The sequence below is a fragment of the Fundulus heteroclitus genome, unplaced genomic scaffold (genome assembly GCF_011125445.2).
Source record: "Fundulus heteroclitus isolate FHET01 unplaced genomic scaffold, MU-UCD_Fhet_4.1 scaffold_57, whole genome shotgun sequence".
NCBI classification, from domain to species: domain Eukaryota; kingdom Metazoa; phylum Chordata; class Actinopteri; order Cyprinodontiformes; family Fundulidae; genus Fundulus; species Fundulus heteroclitus.
In genome coordinates, this window is record NW_023397000.1 from 1,330,981 (window position 1) to 1,344,619 (window position 13,639).

At 40.3% G+C, this 13,639-nt stretch overlaps 1 protein-coding gene across 3 annotated transcripts in view; it reads left to right on the plus strand.

Annotated features, from left to right (window-relative positions):
* nadsyn1 (NAD synthetase 1) overlaps positions 1-13,639 on the plus strand; it is a 143,791-nt gene that overhangs the window by 99,099 nt on the left and 31,053 nt on the right. For 2 of the 3 annotated variants that reach the window (XM_012856022.3, XM_021312588.2), the window contains 2 exons: positions 4,310-4,441; positions 4,543-4,612. The exons of the other annotated variant lie outside the window; for it this stretch is intronic. In XM_012856022.3, coding sequence (XP_012711476.1) covers positions 4,310-4,441; positions 4,543-4,612 — 202 coding nt within the window. The remainder of the gene's footprint in view (positions 1-4,309; positions 4,442-4,542; positions 4,613-13,639) is intronic. 3 annotated transcript variants of the gene reach the window in all.

The following is a 13,639-nucleotide window of genomic DNA, read 5'->3' on the forward strand; positions in this document are numbered from 1 at the left end:
CCGAAGAAGCGTAGATCTACAGGGAGAGTCGTCTGCATTGTCCAAGGCTTTGCAGCAATCCCTCATACTGAGCAAGCATGAAGCGACAGTGGAAAGAAAAACCGCCCATTAGCGGGAAGGAAAAACCTCCAGCAGAACCGGGCTCAGTATGAACGGTCATCTGCCTCGACCGACTGGGGTTACAGAAGACAGAGCAGAGACACAACAACAGGGACAAAAAAGCACAGAAGCACACATTGATCTAGTAATCTGTTCTATATTAGATGGTAATAGCGGGTGAGCCGTCTTCTCTGGATGATGTCTCAGATAACAGAACGCCAGACCAGATGTACCTACTATGAAGAAAAAAAAAGAGAGAGAACAAAAAGTTATAAGCAGAAATGATGACAAGCAATGCATAATTGAAGAACAGTAGAACTCGATAGAGTGAGAAAAATAGATCCTGATGTCCTCCAGTAGCCTAAGACCATAGAAGCACATCCCCATAGGTAGGTCAGGGAAATATAAGCCACTCTAGTTATAAGCTTTGTCAAAAAGGAAAGTTTTTTTTTTTCACATATTTTTATTGGAAAAAACACAATATAATGCTTTCAAACATGGAAATACAATTTACATTTTCCCTTTTTTTTTTCCTAAACATATGCATGTGCACACGAAAACATATACACACAGAAAAAACGAAGATCAAAAAGGAAAGTTTTAAGATTAGTCTTAAAAGTAGACAGGGTGTCTGCCTCACAGACCAAAACTGGGAGTTGGTTCCACAGGAGAGGAGCCTGATAGCTAAAGGATCTGCCTCCCATTCTACTTTTAAAAACTCTAGGAACCACCAGCAGACCTGCAGTCTGACAGCGAAGTGCTCTGTTAGGAACATACGGGGTAATCAGAGCTCTGATATATGATGGAGCTTGATTATCAAGGGCTTTATATGTTGGAAGAGGAATTTTAAATTCTATTCATGATTTAACAGGAAGCCAATGAAGGAAAGCTAAAATTGGAGAAATATGATCCCTTTTGTTGATTTTCATCAGAACTCTTGCTGCAGCATTTTGGATCAGCTGAAGACCTGAACTGCATTTTGTGGACTTTCTCATAGCAAAGAATTACAATAGTCCAGCCTTGAAGTAACAAATGCATGGACTAGTTTTTCAGCATCGCTCCTGGACAGAATGTTTCTACTTTTGGCAATATTCCGGAGGTGAAAAAAGGAAACTCTGGAAACCTGTTTAATATGGGATTTAAATGACATGTCTTGGTCAAAAATAACACCAAGATTTTTAACTTTATTACCAGAGGCCAAGTTAATGCCATCCAGATTAAGTGATTGATTAAGAACTTTATTTTTTGAGGACTCTGGCCCAAAGATTACAACTTCTGTCTTGTCAGAATTTAAATGCAGAAAATTTAAAGTCATCCAGCTTTTGATGTCATCAAGACATGCCTGTAGTTGAAGTAATTGATTGGATTTATCAGGATTTATGGACAAATACAACTGAGTGTCATCAGCATAACAGTGGAAATTAATCCTATGCTGTCTGATAATTTTGCCAATCGGAAGCATATATATAGTAAAGAGAATTGGTCCAAGGACTGAACCCTGTGGTACTCCACAAGTGACCCTAGAGTTTGAAGATTTATTATTAACATGAACAAATTGGAATCTGTCCGGCAGATAGGATTTAAACCAGCCTAATGCTTTCCCCTCAATCCCTACAGTATGCTCAAGTCTTTGTAGGAGAATATTGTGATCAACTTTGCCAAATGCACAGCTAGCGCAAGCTTACGGGTCTGTTGTCCAGGCGAGTTAAAACTTTGCCGATGCACTCGAGCTTTATGTTGCTCTGAAACATCCATGTCATAGCACCGTTATGCTCGCGGTCTAATTTAGGCGTAATTTTGACAACTTTCAGCGTAACGGGCCATTATGCTGAAATGTGCTGGATAAAACCTTGCTGGTTAGAGTTGCTAAGTTACCCCATCCATCCTCCCAGGTATGTTCCATATTATTCAGCCGGTTGTGAATGCAGTTTTGTAATTTAATAAATTGGCTTACCAGATTAAATGTCAGTTTTTAGTCTTGGAGTGTGTGAAATAAATGTCTAAACAATTGTGTATAGTCTGGTGCAACTTATGTTTTTTTGTCCTATTTCAATCAATCAATCAGTCAAATTTTATTGTCAATTACAATTTTCATTGCAATCGAAAAGTCAGTTCCAGTACAACCGTCCATCACATAAACAAACAAACATTTTGGGGGGAACGATTGACTGAGGCCTTGCGTTGCCAAGGAACGCAGCCAGCCAGCCGCTGCTAAATAGCGCAGCCGTCAAGGCCGCATTCCTCCAAACAGCTCCAAACCCCGCCTACACGGAGTTCACGAGACACTGCCCTTGAACTGTCGAAGGAAGTGCAACAACATGGGGGAAAGAGGGGGGGAGAAAAAAGAGACAGATGTTTGCCTATTTATGCTCTCACCTATAAAGAGACAAACAACCAACACAAAAAAAACCTCATAGCACGAAAAGCACAAATAACACAAGACAACATGTATGCAGAAGGTAAACATTTGAGACCTGTAGCGTGTGCGTAATTCATCAGTTTTATGAGTATCAGTTATGCGTGTGTGTATGGGCGAAAGTGTTTTATCTCCGTGAACACTCTCCAGAGGCCATTGTCCTTGATGTTATCAGCCGGCCCACAGTTCAGAGAAGCATCCTCAGGTGTCAGCGGGGGAGGAGGGTAGCGGGGGCTTTTCTGAGCACTCTCCGCCATAACAATCCAGGAGTAGAGATAGGGAGGGAATCCAAATATGTTATCTGTTATGAGACAAGCTGCACTGCCTTTCCTGTCAGCTTTTAAGTCTTTTGCTGGCTCAAATGATGAATCCAATTTTCCAAATTATTGGGCTCTTTCGCGCTTCACTTCCAGATTTTATCCCATCTCCCCTTGAGTTGAACCACCAAAGTCAGTCTGCGTTCCAACACAGGCAGCTTTTCGGCTTCGCTCCATTCACCTTCCAGGTTTGTCCGTTCACAGCCAGAGTGAGCGCGTCATGCAGCCGGCAGCCTGATCAAGGCCAAATGGCTCCGACATCCGCTGTATTTGCCGATACTTCAAAAATCCACAAAAAACAATAAGAGGTGATCCCGGTATCCTTAATCCAATGTGAAAATTTCGAACGTCCAGGAATGACAAGGTCGAAAGACACACCGTTTTCCTACAGGAATTTAGGGTGTATCTCACAAAATAAGTCGAATCCGGACCTTACGGGTCCCCCTTCCGTTGCCTACCCGTCGAAAAAGATTTATCAATAGTATTGAGAGACCAGCTTACCAGATCCATGTTTTTCAGAGTTCGGTTGATATGAAGAAAGTGCTCAGAAGACAAGACATAGCAAAGCAGGAGGGGGGGGGGGGGGGTAAAAGCTGCACAGAGAGAAAAGACACGACCGACCTCGGAGAGAGACAGAGACAGTTTTTTATGACGCATTTTGTGACTGATGCGACTTATAGTCTAAAAATACAGTAATTACACGTAACACACAAACACAAGAAGACAAAACCTTCCCTTTTTTTACACAAACTGACCAACAGCACTCCCTGAGGGCCTTAGGCGTGCTTTAAGTCCTTAGTAGCTAAAGAATGCATTTCCAAGTCAGAAAGTCAGATGGCATTATCTATAATATTGTGCGATAAACTTAGTTGCAGAATTCCATTAATGTCTAAACAAACAGTCTTTTAGAGATTGAAATGTGTGAATACACATTAGCAAGTAAGAGACATTGTAAATTATTTTCATCAAATCAGAAACCTGTGTAACTAGTAGTGTGTTTGTAACCTGTAGCAGATTATGAACTAGGCTGATGGTTTGTTGATTTCCAGCAGGGGGCGATAGACCTTACATCTTTGGTAAAGAAGCTGTTTTTAAGTCTGTTATGTTTTAATTTAACATTCCTGAATGGTTTCCCTGATGGAAGTGTTACCAACAGTGGATTTCCCGGGTGGGTGGGATCTGTAGCAGTACGTCTGGCCCTTTTCTGAACTCTTGCTGCATAGACTGAATCTCGATTCTGTAGACAGCATCTATATAGTGTACAATTACATTTCTTTCATAACCACCATCTCTATACAGTACAGCCATACAAAATGGCCAACCCCCAGATGTCACTAATCTGCAAGTTGTTGTTAATGTGTGAATAAATTGGTCAATGTAATGTTTAGTATAAAATCTCTTTTTCTCTCTTGAAAGATTGGTTGAGAATAACTACATTAGAAGCCTTTTTTCCAATCAAATAATTTTTCCTAATCAGCCTCACAGGATATTTCACAAAATATGACTGCTCCAGTGCAGACATAAACCCAATAGGTGGAATCAGCAAGTCGGATCTAAAGAGCTTCCTTGTTTACTGTGCAGAACGGTTCCAGTTTGCCGCTCTGAGAGGGTAAGATCAACTTAGGACTTAGAAACAAAGTTAATTTCCATTCAAAACAAACTCCTGTCAGGACTGCTTGTTTCAGTCGGTCTGTTTTTTGTCCTGTGCAGCATCCTGGCTGCTCCGCCCACTGCTGAACTCGAACCTTTGACGGATGGACAACTGACCCAGACAGATGAGGTACAAAATGATGCTTATGAACAGTGTGAAATGTATAAGAAATGTATAACATAACGTTGTGTACAGCATTTTTGTCATGTCAGTCTGTTAACTGTTCTCAAGCTATAGTTTCTCAAAAATGAATACACCCCTCACGTTTTTATAAGTAAGTTTTATTTTGTCTGTTATTGCGCATCACTGAAGGTATGTCAGTGTAATAAAATGTAATGTAATCAGTGTACACTTGATATAAATGTGTACATTTACTCTGCCCTCAAAATAACAAGTCACACAGCCATTAATGTCAACAAAAATGAGTATTTATTGATTTATTTTTCGACCAGATTGCATCAAGTCAGTTAAATTTGAATTAGTGTTCCACACATCTAACTCAGTAGAGAACATTTATATAATTTAATTTGCTTGTAGAGACTTCAAGGTGAATAAAAATTAATACATTTGAGTTAAGCACACTTCAAGTGGGCTAAGAACTGAAGTATAAAGGCAACAGAAAAATAGTATACCACCCCTTGCAAATCACAAAGCCCCGCCCACTTTCCAAAGTGACAGTTTTCCTGTCCATTTCCGGTCCCACCCCCAGAAGTCCTGTCACCCCATGACCTATGACTTAAGATTTGTGACCTGTGACCTATGACCTAAGAGTTATGATTAATAGATGCATGATCTAAAACCTGTAACCTAAGACCTGTGACATGGTATTTATGACTTGTGGCCTGTGACCGACTTAATTATGACCAAATGAATAAGCCTAGCAGCCATGTCAAGATAATTAATGACTTACTTGTTTACCACAATTCATTTTTTTAACCATCTAACAACCTAAGACCTATGACCACCTTAATGATGACCAGGTGCTAGCAGGCATGAAACACCTACCACGCGACCTCCTAACCTTGTGGGTGGAGTTTCCAGCTTAAATGCGGTCAGAAAAATTTGCATTAAGTAAAAGATAATTTTTTCAAAAAACGAAGACTCACCACAAATTGGAAATGCGGTCACTGGATCTTCTGTGATAGTTATAGATGAAGAATCAACCTCTACAAATAGAGGTTTTACTCCTCAAAAATCCTTCTGCCCATCTGTTTCTCCTTGGCACCAAAATCCTTTCATATATGTCTCTGTCACTACTGTGGCACTGCTGGCTCCTTCATGGTGAGTGATGGGGGACCTTCCCACCTCTGGGCAGGCTTCAGGCTCTCACGAGCAGCTCACAACAATAGCTGCAAAGTAATTCCTCCGATTTAATATTATTTATAGATCGTCTTATAACTAAATAGGTAACTTTTAGGGTTACCGTCTTTTATTTAGAGAGCAGACAGTGATAAATATGAACTCACCACACTTGTCAGATTTCTGAAAAAACAACCTGCATCTTCTAATTTCTATCCATGTTTTTCAGAATAAAAACAAATTGAATTTACTGGTTTACACTATGGCAGAAAGTTGAATTACATGGCTCTTTGGTTTTAAATGTAAATACTTTCTGTGTTCACCTCTTCATCTTCTAATTTTCTTGATACTCTGAACTCTAGTATCAAGATCATAAACAAACATTTAGGTATTAGCATCAAAGAAACTGGTTTGAATCGATACGGTTTGACAGTAAAATACATCCCTACATTAGTATGATTTCCTTAGACCTTGTCTATAAGTCCTTTATTTTAAGTAAAACCTATAAGCTATTTTTCCACATACTAACTACAATGATATGTCATAGGCTTTGGCAACCTTTACAATGCAAAGCGCTATCTTTACGTGCCCCGGATCAAGTGCAGGTTGTGTTCAGAGATAATGCACGAAACATCATCAAGGCCATGGAAGACTAAGGGCTTGCAAGCTTGGGCTGTATGGCACACACTTTACAGTTCGCAGTAAATGAGGCTTTGCTAAGCCAAAGAAGCATCTTAATTCAATTCAATTTTATTTATATAGTACCAATTCACAATACATGTCATCTCAAGGCACTTTACAAAGTCAAATTCAATCAAATTATACAGATTGATATAAAAGCTATATATATATATATATATATATATATATATATATATATAGAAGCTATATAGCCTGGTGTCATCCTTGGCTCTGTTCCTACAGAATCTTCTCGCATAAGCAAGGATTCTGAGTGACAGAAAAACTCTGGCGGTCATCCGGGATTTTTAGGACCGTAGTTACATACGTAACATTCCTTCTATTTCATCCCTCCTGACTGCCAGAGGGCGGTGCTGAAACCACTGAATGACTAATGCCAACTCACAAGAAAACCTCAGCACATACGTACCTCACTGAGAGGGCCCAGCAAAACCTTGTAAAAGGACCTGACCCAGTGAATGAGGGGCAGCCATATTGACATTGTAGAACCTCGTGAAGGTGGTCGGGGGAAGCCCATGATGCAGCAACTCATATTGCTTCCAGCGGGACCCCTCTCAAAGCCGCCCAGGAAGCAGAGATGCTCCTGGTGGAATGTGCCCTCACACTAATTGGCAGGGAGCAGCAACCTGCAGTAGCGTAGGCGTGGCAGATGACACTCACAATGCAATGGGACAGACGCTGCTTGGAAAGAGGACAGCCTAACCTCAGACCCCCATAACATAGGAAAAGCTGGTCCGAGCGTCTTAGATTTACAGTGGCCGCAATGTATGCCTCCAACGCACTTATTGGGCACAATAACTCAGAACCATCATCAGTTGCACCTGACTGAGGCTGAAACTGAGCCAACTGCAATGGCTGGTTATGATGAAAAGGAGACAACACCAGGCACAAATGCAGTATTTGGCCACAAGGTAACACCAGAGCCATCTGGAGCCCACCTGATACAGGTAGGGCTGACAGAGCATGTAGCTCACCAACCCTTTTAGCTGAGACGATAGCCAACAGAAGAGAAGTCTTGCAGGAAAGCCACTTGAGGTCCGCTTGTGCCAAAGGCTCAAATGGAGGGTGGCACAGAGCCGTGAGAACCAACGGTAGGTCCCAATTGGGTACTCGAGGAGCCGGCAGCGAGCGCAACCTACAAGCACCGTACAGAAAAAGAGAGACCAGATCATGGCGCCCCACTGTACGGTTGTCGACAGATAGGTGGCGACATGAGATTGCTGCCATATACACCTTAAAGGTTGAAGGAGAGCGGCCCTTATCACTGCATGAAAAGTGAGATTTTCGTCCCCGTAAACGACCTCAGATCTCCCTTATTTTTGGCAGTTGACGACAATTTGCAACCCGCGCTTGTCGCCGTTTGTCAGTGCCACAAATTGTCTGAACCGGACAATGACGTATGTGGAGAGCTTTCAGCTGTACTAATTGCCCTAATTAGCATATGAATGCAGCGAAACCGCGGCTGGCCAGGCCTGGCTTGAATAACCTTACTTAGTATTGGATGAAACCACTACTTTCAAACAATTAAAGTCACTTGTGATTGGCAGCAAAACCACATGTGGCCAGGCCAGGCTTGAATGTTCTTACTGAGTATTGGATGAAACCACTACTTTCAAACAAGTAAAATCACTCCTGATTGGTTGGCAGATCCCCTATATATATATATATATATATATATATATATATATATATATATATATATATATATATATATATATATATATATATATATATATATATATCCATCCATCCATCCATTCTCCAAACCGCTTTATCCCTCATGGGGTCGCGGGGGTTGCTGGTGCCTATCTCCAGCGTTCACTGGGCGAGAGGCGGGGTACACCCTGGACAGGTCGCCAGTCTGTCGCAGGGCAACACAGAGAGACAAACAGGACAAACAACCATTCACGCACACACTCACACCTAAGGACAATTTGGAGAAGCCAATTAACCTAATAGTCATGTTTTTGGTCTGTGGGAGGAAGCCGGAGTACCCGGAGAGAACCCACGCATGCACAGGGAGAACATGCAAACTCCATGCAGAAAACCCAGGGTGTACTCGAACCCAGGACCTTATATATATACCTTATATATATATATATATATATATATATATATATATATATATATATATATATATATATATATATATATATAATGCTGTATATTCATGTTATCCTATGTAGGCTACTACACTATTATTAGGCTACCATCAAGGACATGAATGAATTTATAGAGGAAATGAACATTTGCCAGGACGATGTTTATGCAAAGAAAGAGCTTTATTAAAACAAACACAACTATATACCCGAGGATCCAAAAACTACAACTCCGTGAACTGTCCGTTTGCCTCCTCGGGGTTGTAGGTAAATGCTGGCGGCGTTCTTTCCGTGGCAGGTCCGTTGTGCAGACGCCTACTGTGCGTGGCTCTGTACTTCGGCGTCGCATCTAACCAGGACTGCAGCTTAACACAGAGTTCAGAGAGATCCAGCCTACGAAATGACGGCGGCCGTACAATCCATCCAGAGACCACGTCAACGACGCCATCTTCTTCGCCAGACATGAGGTCTACGGTGGCGGACTTCCAGAGTTCTACCTCGTCATCCGCTTGCACACTGTCTCGATTCCAGCAGCTGTAAAAAAAAACAATGAATCAGTACTCTGTGATGGGATGCACTGCGTATGGACACAACACATCTATCAATGCACCTGAAAAATAGTCACCAAATAAAGTCTTACGTTCTTTCTTCTCGCTCGACTCCGAGCTGGACTTTTCGCAGGTTCCGCCCGCAAAGAGTTTTCTGGCTGGGTATATGCTCCTGCGTACCGTCTCATAATAGGTCTTACAGGCGGCTGGAAAACAATTAAATGAGAGTGGTATGAATAAAAATCAAACGCAAGTCACAGTAACATTAAACAAGGAAGGAGACACAGTAAAAACAAGTCAGCTTGTTCTTTTGCAAGGCTTCTAGGCTAATCTTAGTTTTGGATTTAGGCTAGGCTACTTTAAACTTAGCTAGCAGTCATCAAACATATTCTTACCGCAAGCTTGGGATTGTGCACCCGTCTTCTCTTCTTGTAGTTCTCCCGCACAGTTGTTCGACTGCAGAGCCGCCAACTTGTCCTCTATGGACAGCAACCTGGAGTTTACCGAATAGACCCTTTTCCCGGTGACGTCATGCAACTTCCGTTCTGCGGTGAAGCAGGGTATCTTTATTTCCGCTTTCTCCGCGAGCAGTGTTTTTACATAGGGAATTCACACAGTCCCTCACCAATCTACCCAAATTTCGTTTGGGAGACGTGCACAGACTGGCACAAAAGCTTTCGGCCACACCAGCCTCCAATCTCGACAAAGATGGCAAGTTCTTTGTGGAACAATACCTTCTCTTTTATGAAGGTAAGAGCTTTGTCTTCTTAGCTCTGTTGTTAGCATAGATGCTAGGATAATGATAGCTATGCTACCAACAGGACTTTTGTCATTTATTAGTTTTCTATTTCTCCATTATATTGCTACGCTAGCTTTATTGCTATATCAGCTATTCTGTTTCACAGCTTTTAGCCAATGAGTCACACCAGGGATATAGTTGATGTATAATGTTGAGCCTTTTCATACTTTGTTTTAGAACAGTGTCAATGCTGTTGGCCACTTGGTCACAGTTAGAGCACGCTTTCACAGCTCTATGAATAAAAATGAGGAGCCTCATTCCCTTCAGCTTTTTCTTTTTGTGTAGTATTTTACTGCGGTTGCAGACTTTGCAGTATCCCACAAAGTTCCTCTGTGGGTTCAGTGTGTTTCTCAGTCTCGTCAGTAGATTTGGAGCTTCAATTAATAAAATAATTCTGCCTATTCCTGTTAAAACTGTGATAGTTTAGGACATCAAAGACTGAGAAAGACGCTGTCAATAATGTTGCATGCACACTAATAATCAGTTCATTATAGTATTTATGGATTATGCTGCTGTCGGGGCAAACCCTTTGTGTCCTATACTGTTATTTTTCAGGAACTGACCAAAAAAACCATGGATTTTAAAAACTTCAGACATCACTGCATATATTTTAGTTATTTATTACATAGATAGGCATTCCTCGGTTTTTAATATTTTCATGCTCGCATGAATTAGTGTTCTTGACTAAAGTCAAATGGAGGATTGAGCCTGAGAGTGCCATAAAAACAAGACCTGGTGTCTTATCAGATTTTTATAGCTTTCAGTCCAAATAACGGTGTCCCATAGGGGTAATTTGATTCTGATAACACTGATTATTATTATGCACATGTAAATGTAGTCAGTGAGTGAAAAATAAACTTCTTTGCATCTGCTGTTTCCAGCAGTCATAATTTTCATGTTGCTGCTTTGATAAATTAAACATTAGCTAAATCCACCTAAAACAGCATGTCTCTATTTCTAGTTTCCACTGGATAAGAAAGAGGATCCCATGGCTCTGGAGTGCCTGTCGTGTTCTTGTGCTGCAGGTAAAGCTCTATGTAATCACATAGTAGCCCTGCTACTTCATAGCAGCTCTGTCCATTTTACCTTTTACCTGTCCTGTTTATCATGCTGTCTTGCTTCGGTTCCCCTCTGCCTTACAGAAGAGCCTGCTGCCGAGCTCTGGTGGGTTCTCCCCTGAACTGTCAATTCTCTGCCGAGCTGTGGACCGTGCTGCCTGTTCCTGGTTCCAAGAAGTCTCTCTCTGGGCCGTCAGCTCCTGCTAACACCATCACCCTGTTCCCGTGCAGTTCTACCTCGCTGGTTACATCACCCTCCATCCCATCAAACCTTCAATAAATACTTTCATTTTAAGTCCCGTGTGTGGTTCTGGGTTCATCCATAGACAAATCGTGACAATTAGACTTAGACAACTTTATTTGTCATTTTCTATGCACAGAGTGCGTACAGAATTAAATTTCATTTGCATACAGCTTGAGAATTACAGTAAATTACAGGATAAAGTGCAGCAGTGATTTAACAGTAAACAATTGAAATGTAAACAATGCAGGAGAAAGAGACAGTGTGCGATCAGTGTACAGGTGAGTATTTTTAAAAACCATTTGTATGTGCAGAAATTAATTTCTCAGATTAATTTCTGTGGGTCATTTGTATGTAATGACCCACTGAAATTAAGCTAAATAAACTTATAACTCAATTATCTTTAAGAAAGAAAGATGGAGTTTAATGTGTTAAAAAAAATCACTGGGAGAGGGATGGCAGCTGTAGTTCTGGGTCTCCTCGGAAGAGAAGTGCTGACTGCAGACGTAAGTGCTGCAGCGAAGGATTTTAAAATTTGGCCCCTCGTCTCTTCTTATTGCCGTCATCCAACAGGCACGAGTCTCAGCATCAGCCTGGAAGTCGTGAAAACTGAGATATGGAAAGTTTTTTTTGTTGTTCGAGCACTGTGGGACACTGCAGTACCAGTTTCCCTGTGATTGTGCCATGCTTGGTGGATATGATGCTGCTGGGGGATGGACACAAGGAGGACAAGGGGAGAAAAAAATAGATTAATTATAATACTTTTTAAAACCTCAGATTTAACCAGATAAACTCCCATTGAGATTAAGATCTCTTTTTCAAAGGTTGATCTGACTAAGAGGTCAGCAGCACATGTCATTACTAATACAGTATAATAAAACTATTTCAGGCTTCTACTTAAAATACACAGTATTCTGCACAAAAACTAAGAAAAAAAGTGCATTAATATAAAGTGCAAATAATGAGAAATGCAACACAGAAAATTCAGACCCAGAGGCACTGTCCAATAGACCCACGGTCGTTATTTTTTTAGGAATGAACAAAAAGATTCAAATGGAATAAGATCTTTTGAATTCAGTGACTGCAATTATATATAACACGTCACCATAATATAGTAAGGGGAACAATGTAGCAGATAAATGTCTCTTTTTTCACTCAGTGAAAAACAAGATTTATTTCTATAATAACAAAGCTACAGCAATAATTTTATAACATCTACATCAGATTAATGATAGGTAAAGTAAGTTAACAAGCTGCTGCATGTTAGCTTTGATCTACATGTTGCTGTCCCGATCAAAGCATCTATATAACAGCAATGTTCGCTACAAATACTAAGGAAAATAAAGATAGTCAATACGACACGTTTAATATTGTGGTCTCAGTCTTACCTTATGAAATTGCGCTGATTATCAGTGAAACACGTCTTCACCTCCCGAATTTTCTATGTAAAAGCATGTAGCCGGAAGTAAAGATACCCTGCTGCGCTTCAAAACGGAAGTTGAGTGACGTCATGTGAAAAGGGTCTATTCTGCAGTTGAGTGAACCGCTCATTCATATCGGCACTATTAATCTAAGCTCAACTTGTGGCTGCTGCGTGATGTTAGTTTACTAGGTAGAGTCTTTTTGACTAAGATGGAAAGTATTTCAAGATGTATCTTTCCAGCATATTCTTTAGCGATCTCTATTAAAAGAATAAATCTAATTAATTTCAACTACATTTGGAGGAAAAAAACACATTATATTAAAAAGACTTTATTATCTAAGAAATATGAGGATGGAGGGTTAGAAGCCATTGATTTTGAGTTCATGAATGGAACTTTGAAAATTAACTGGTTAAAATCACTTTTAAACACAAATAACATCTGGTTTCATATCCCCAGGCAAATCTTTAAGATGCTGGGAGGCATTGATTTCTTACTTAAATGTGATTACTTAATTCAAAAATTGCCCATCAAATTATCTCTCTTCCACCAACAAGTCCTTTTATATTGGAAACTTCTATACAATCATAATTTTACTCCACACAATACCCCGATTTGGAATAATAGATATGTTACTATTAGAAACAAGTCTGTATTTTATAAGGATTGGTTAGATAATGGTATTTGGTCTCCAATTCACCTTGTAGATAATAGTGGCCATCTTTTAGCATTTAATGACTTCTGTACTAAATATGGTAATTTTACTCATCTAAAAACATTCAAGCTTATTACCAAAGCTATTCCACAATCTATTTTGATCTTGATTAGAAGTGTTTTATCAACATCCACTAACCTTATCCTTCCTCAACTTCCTCTAATCTTAATAGGTGATTGTGATTTCAGAGAGACTCCAATTCAAAATAAAACTATTCGTTACTTATTCACTCGTATCTTGTTTCCATTTCAATCTTACAAAAATTCTATCTTAGAAT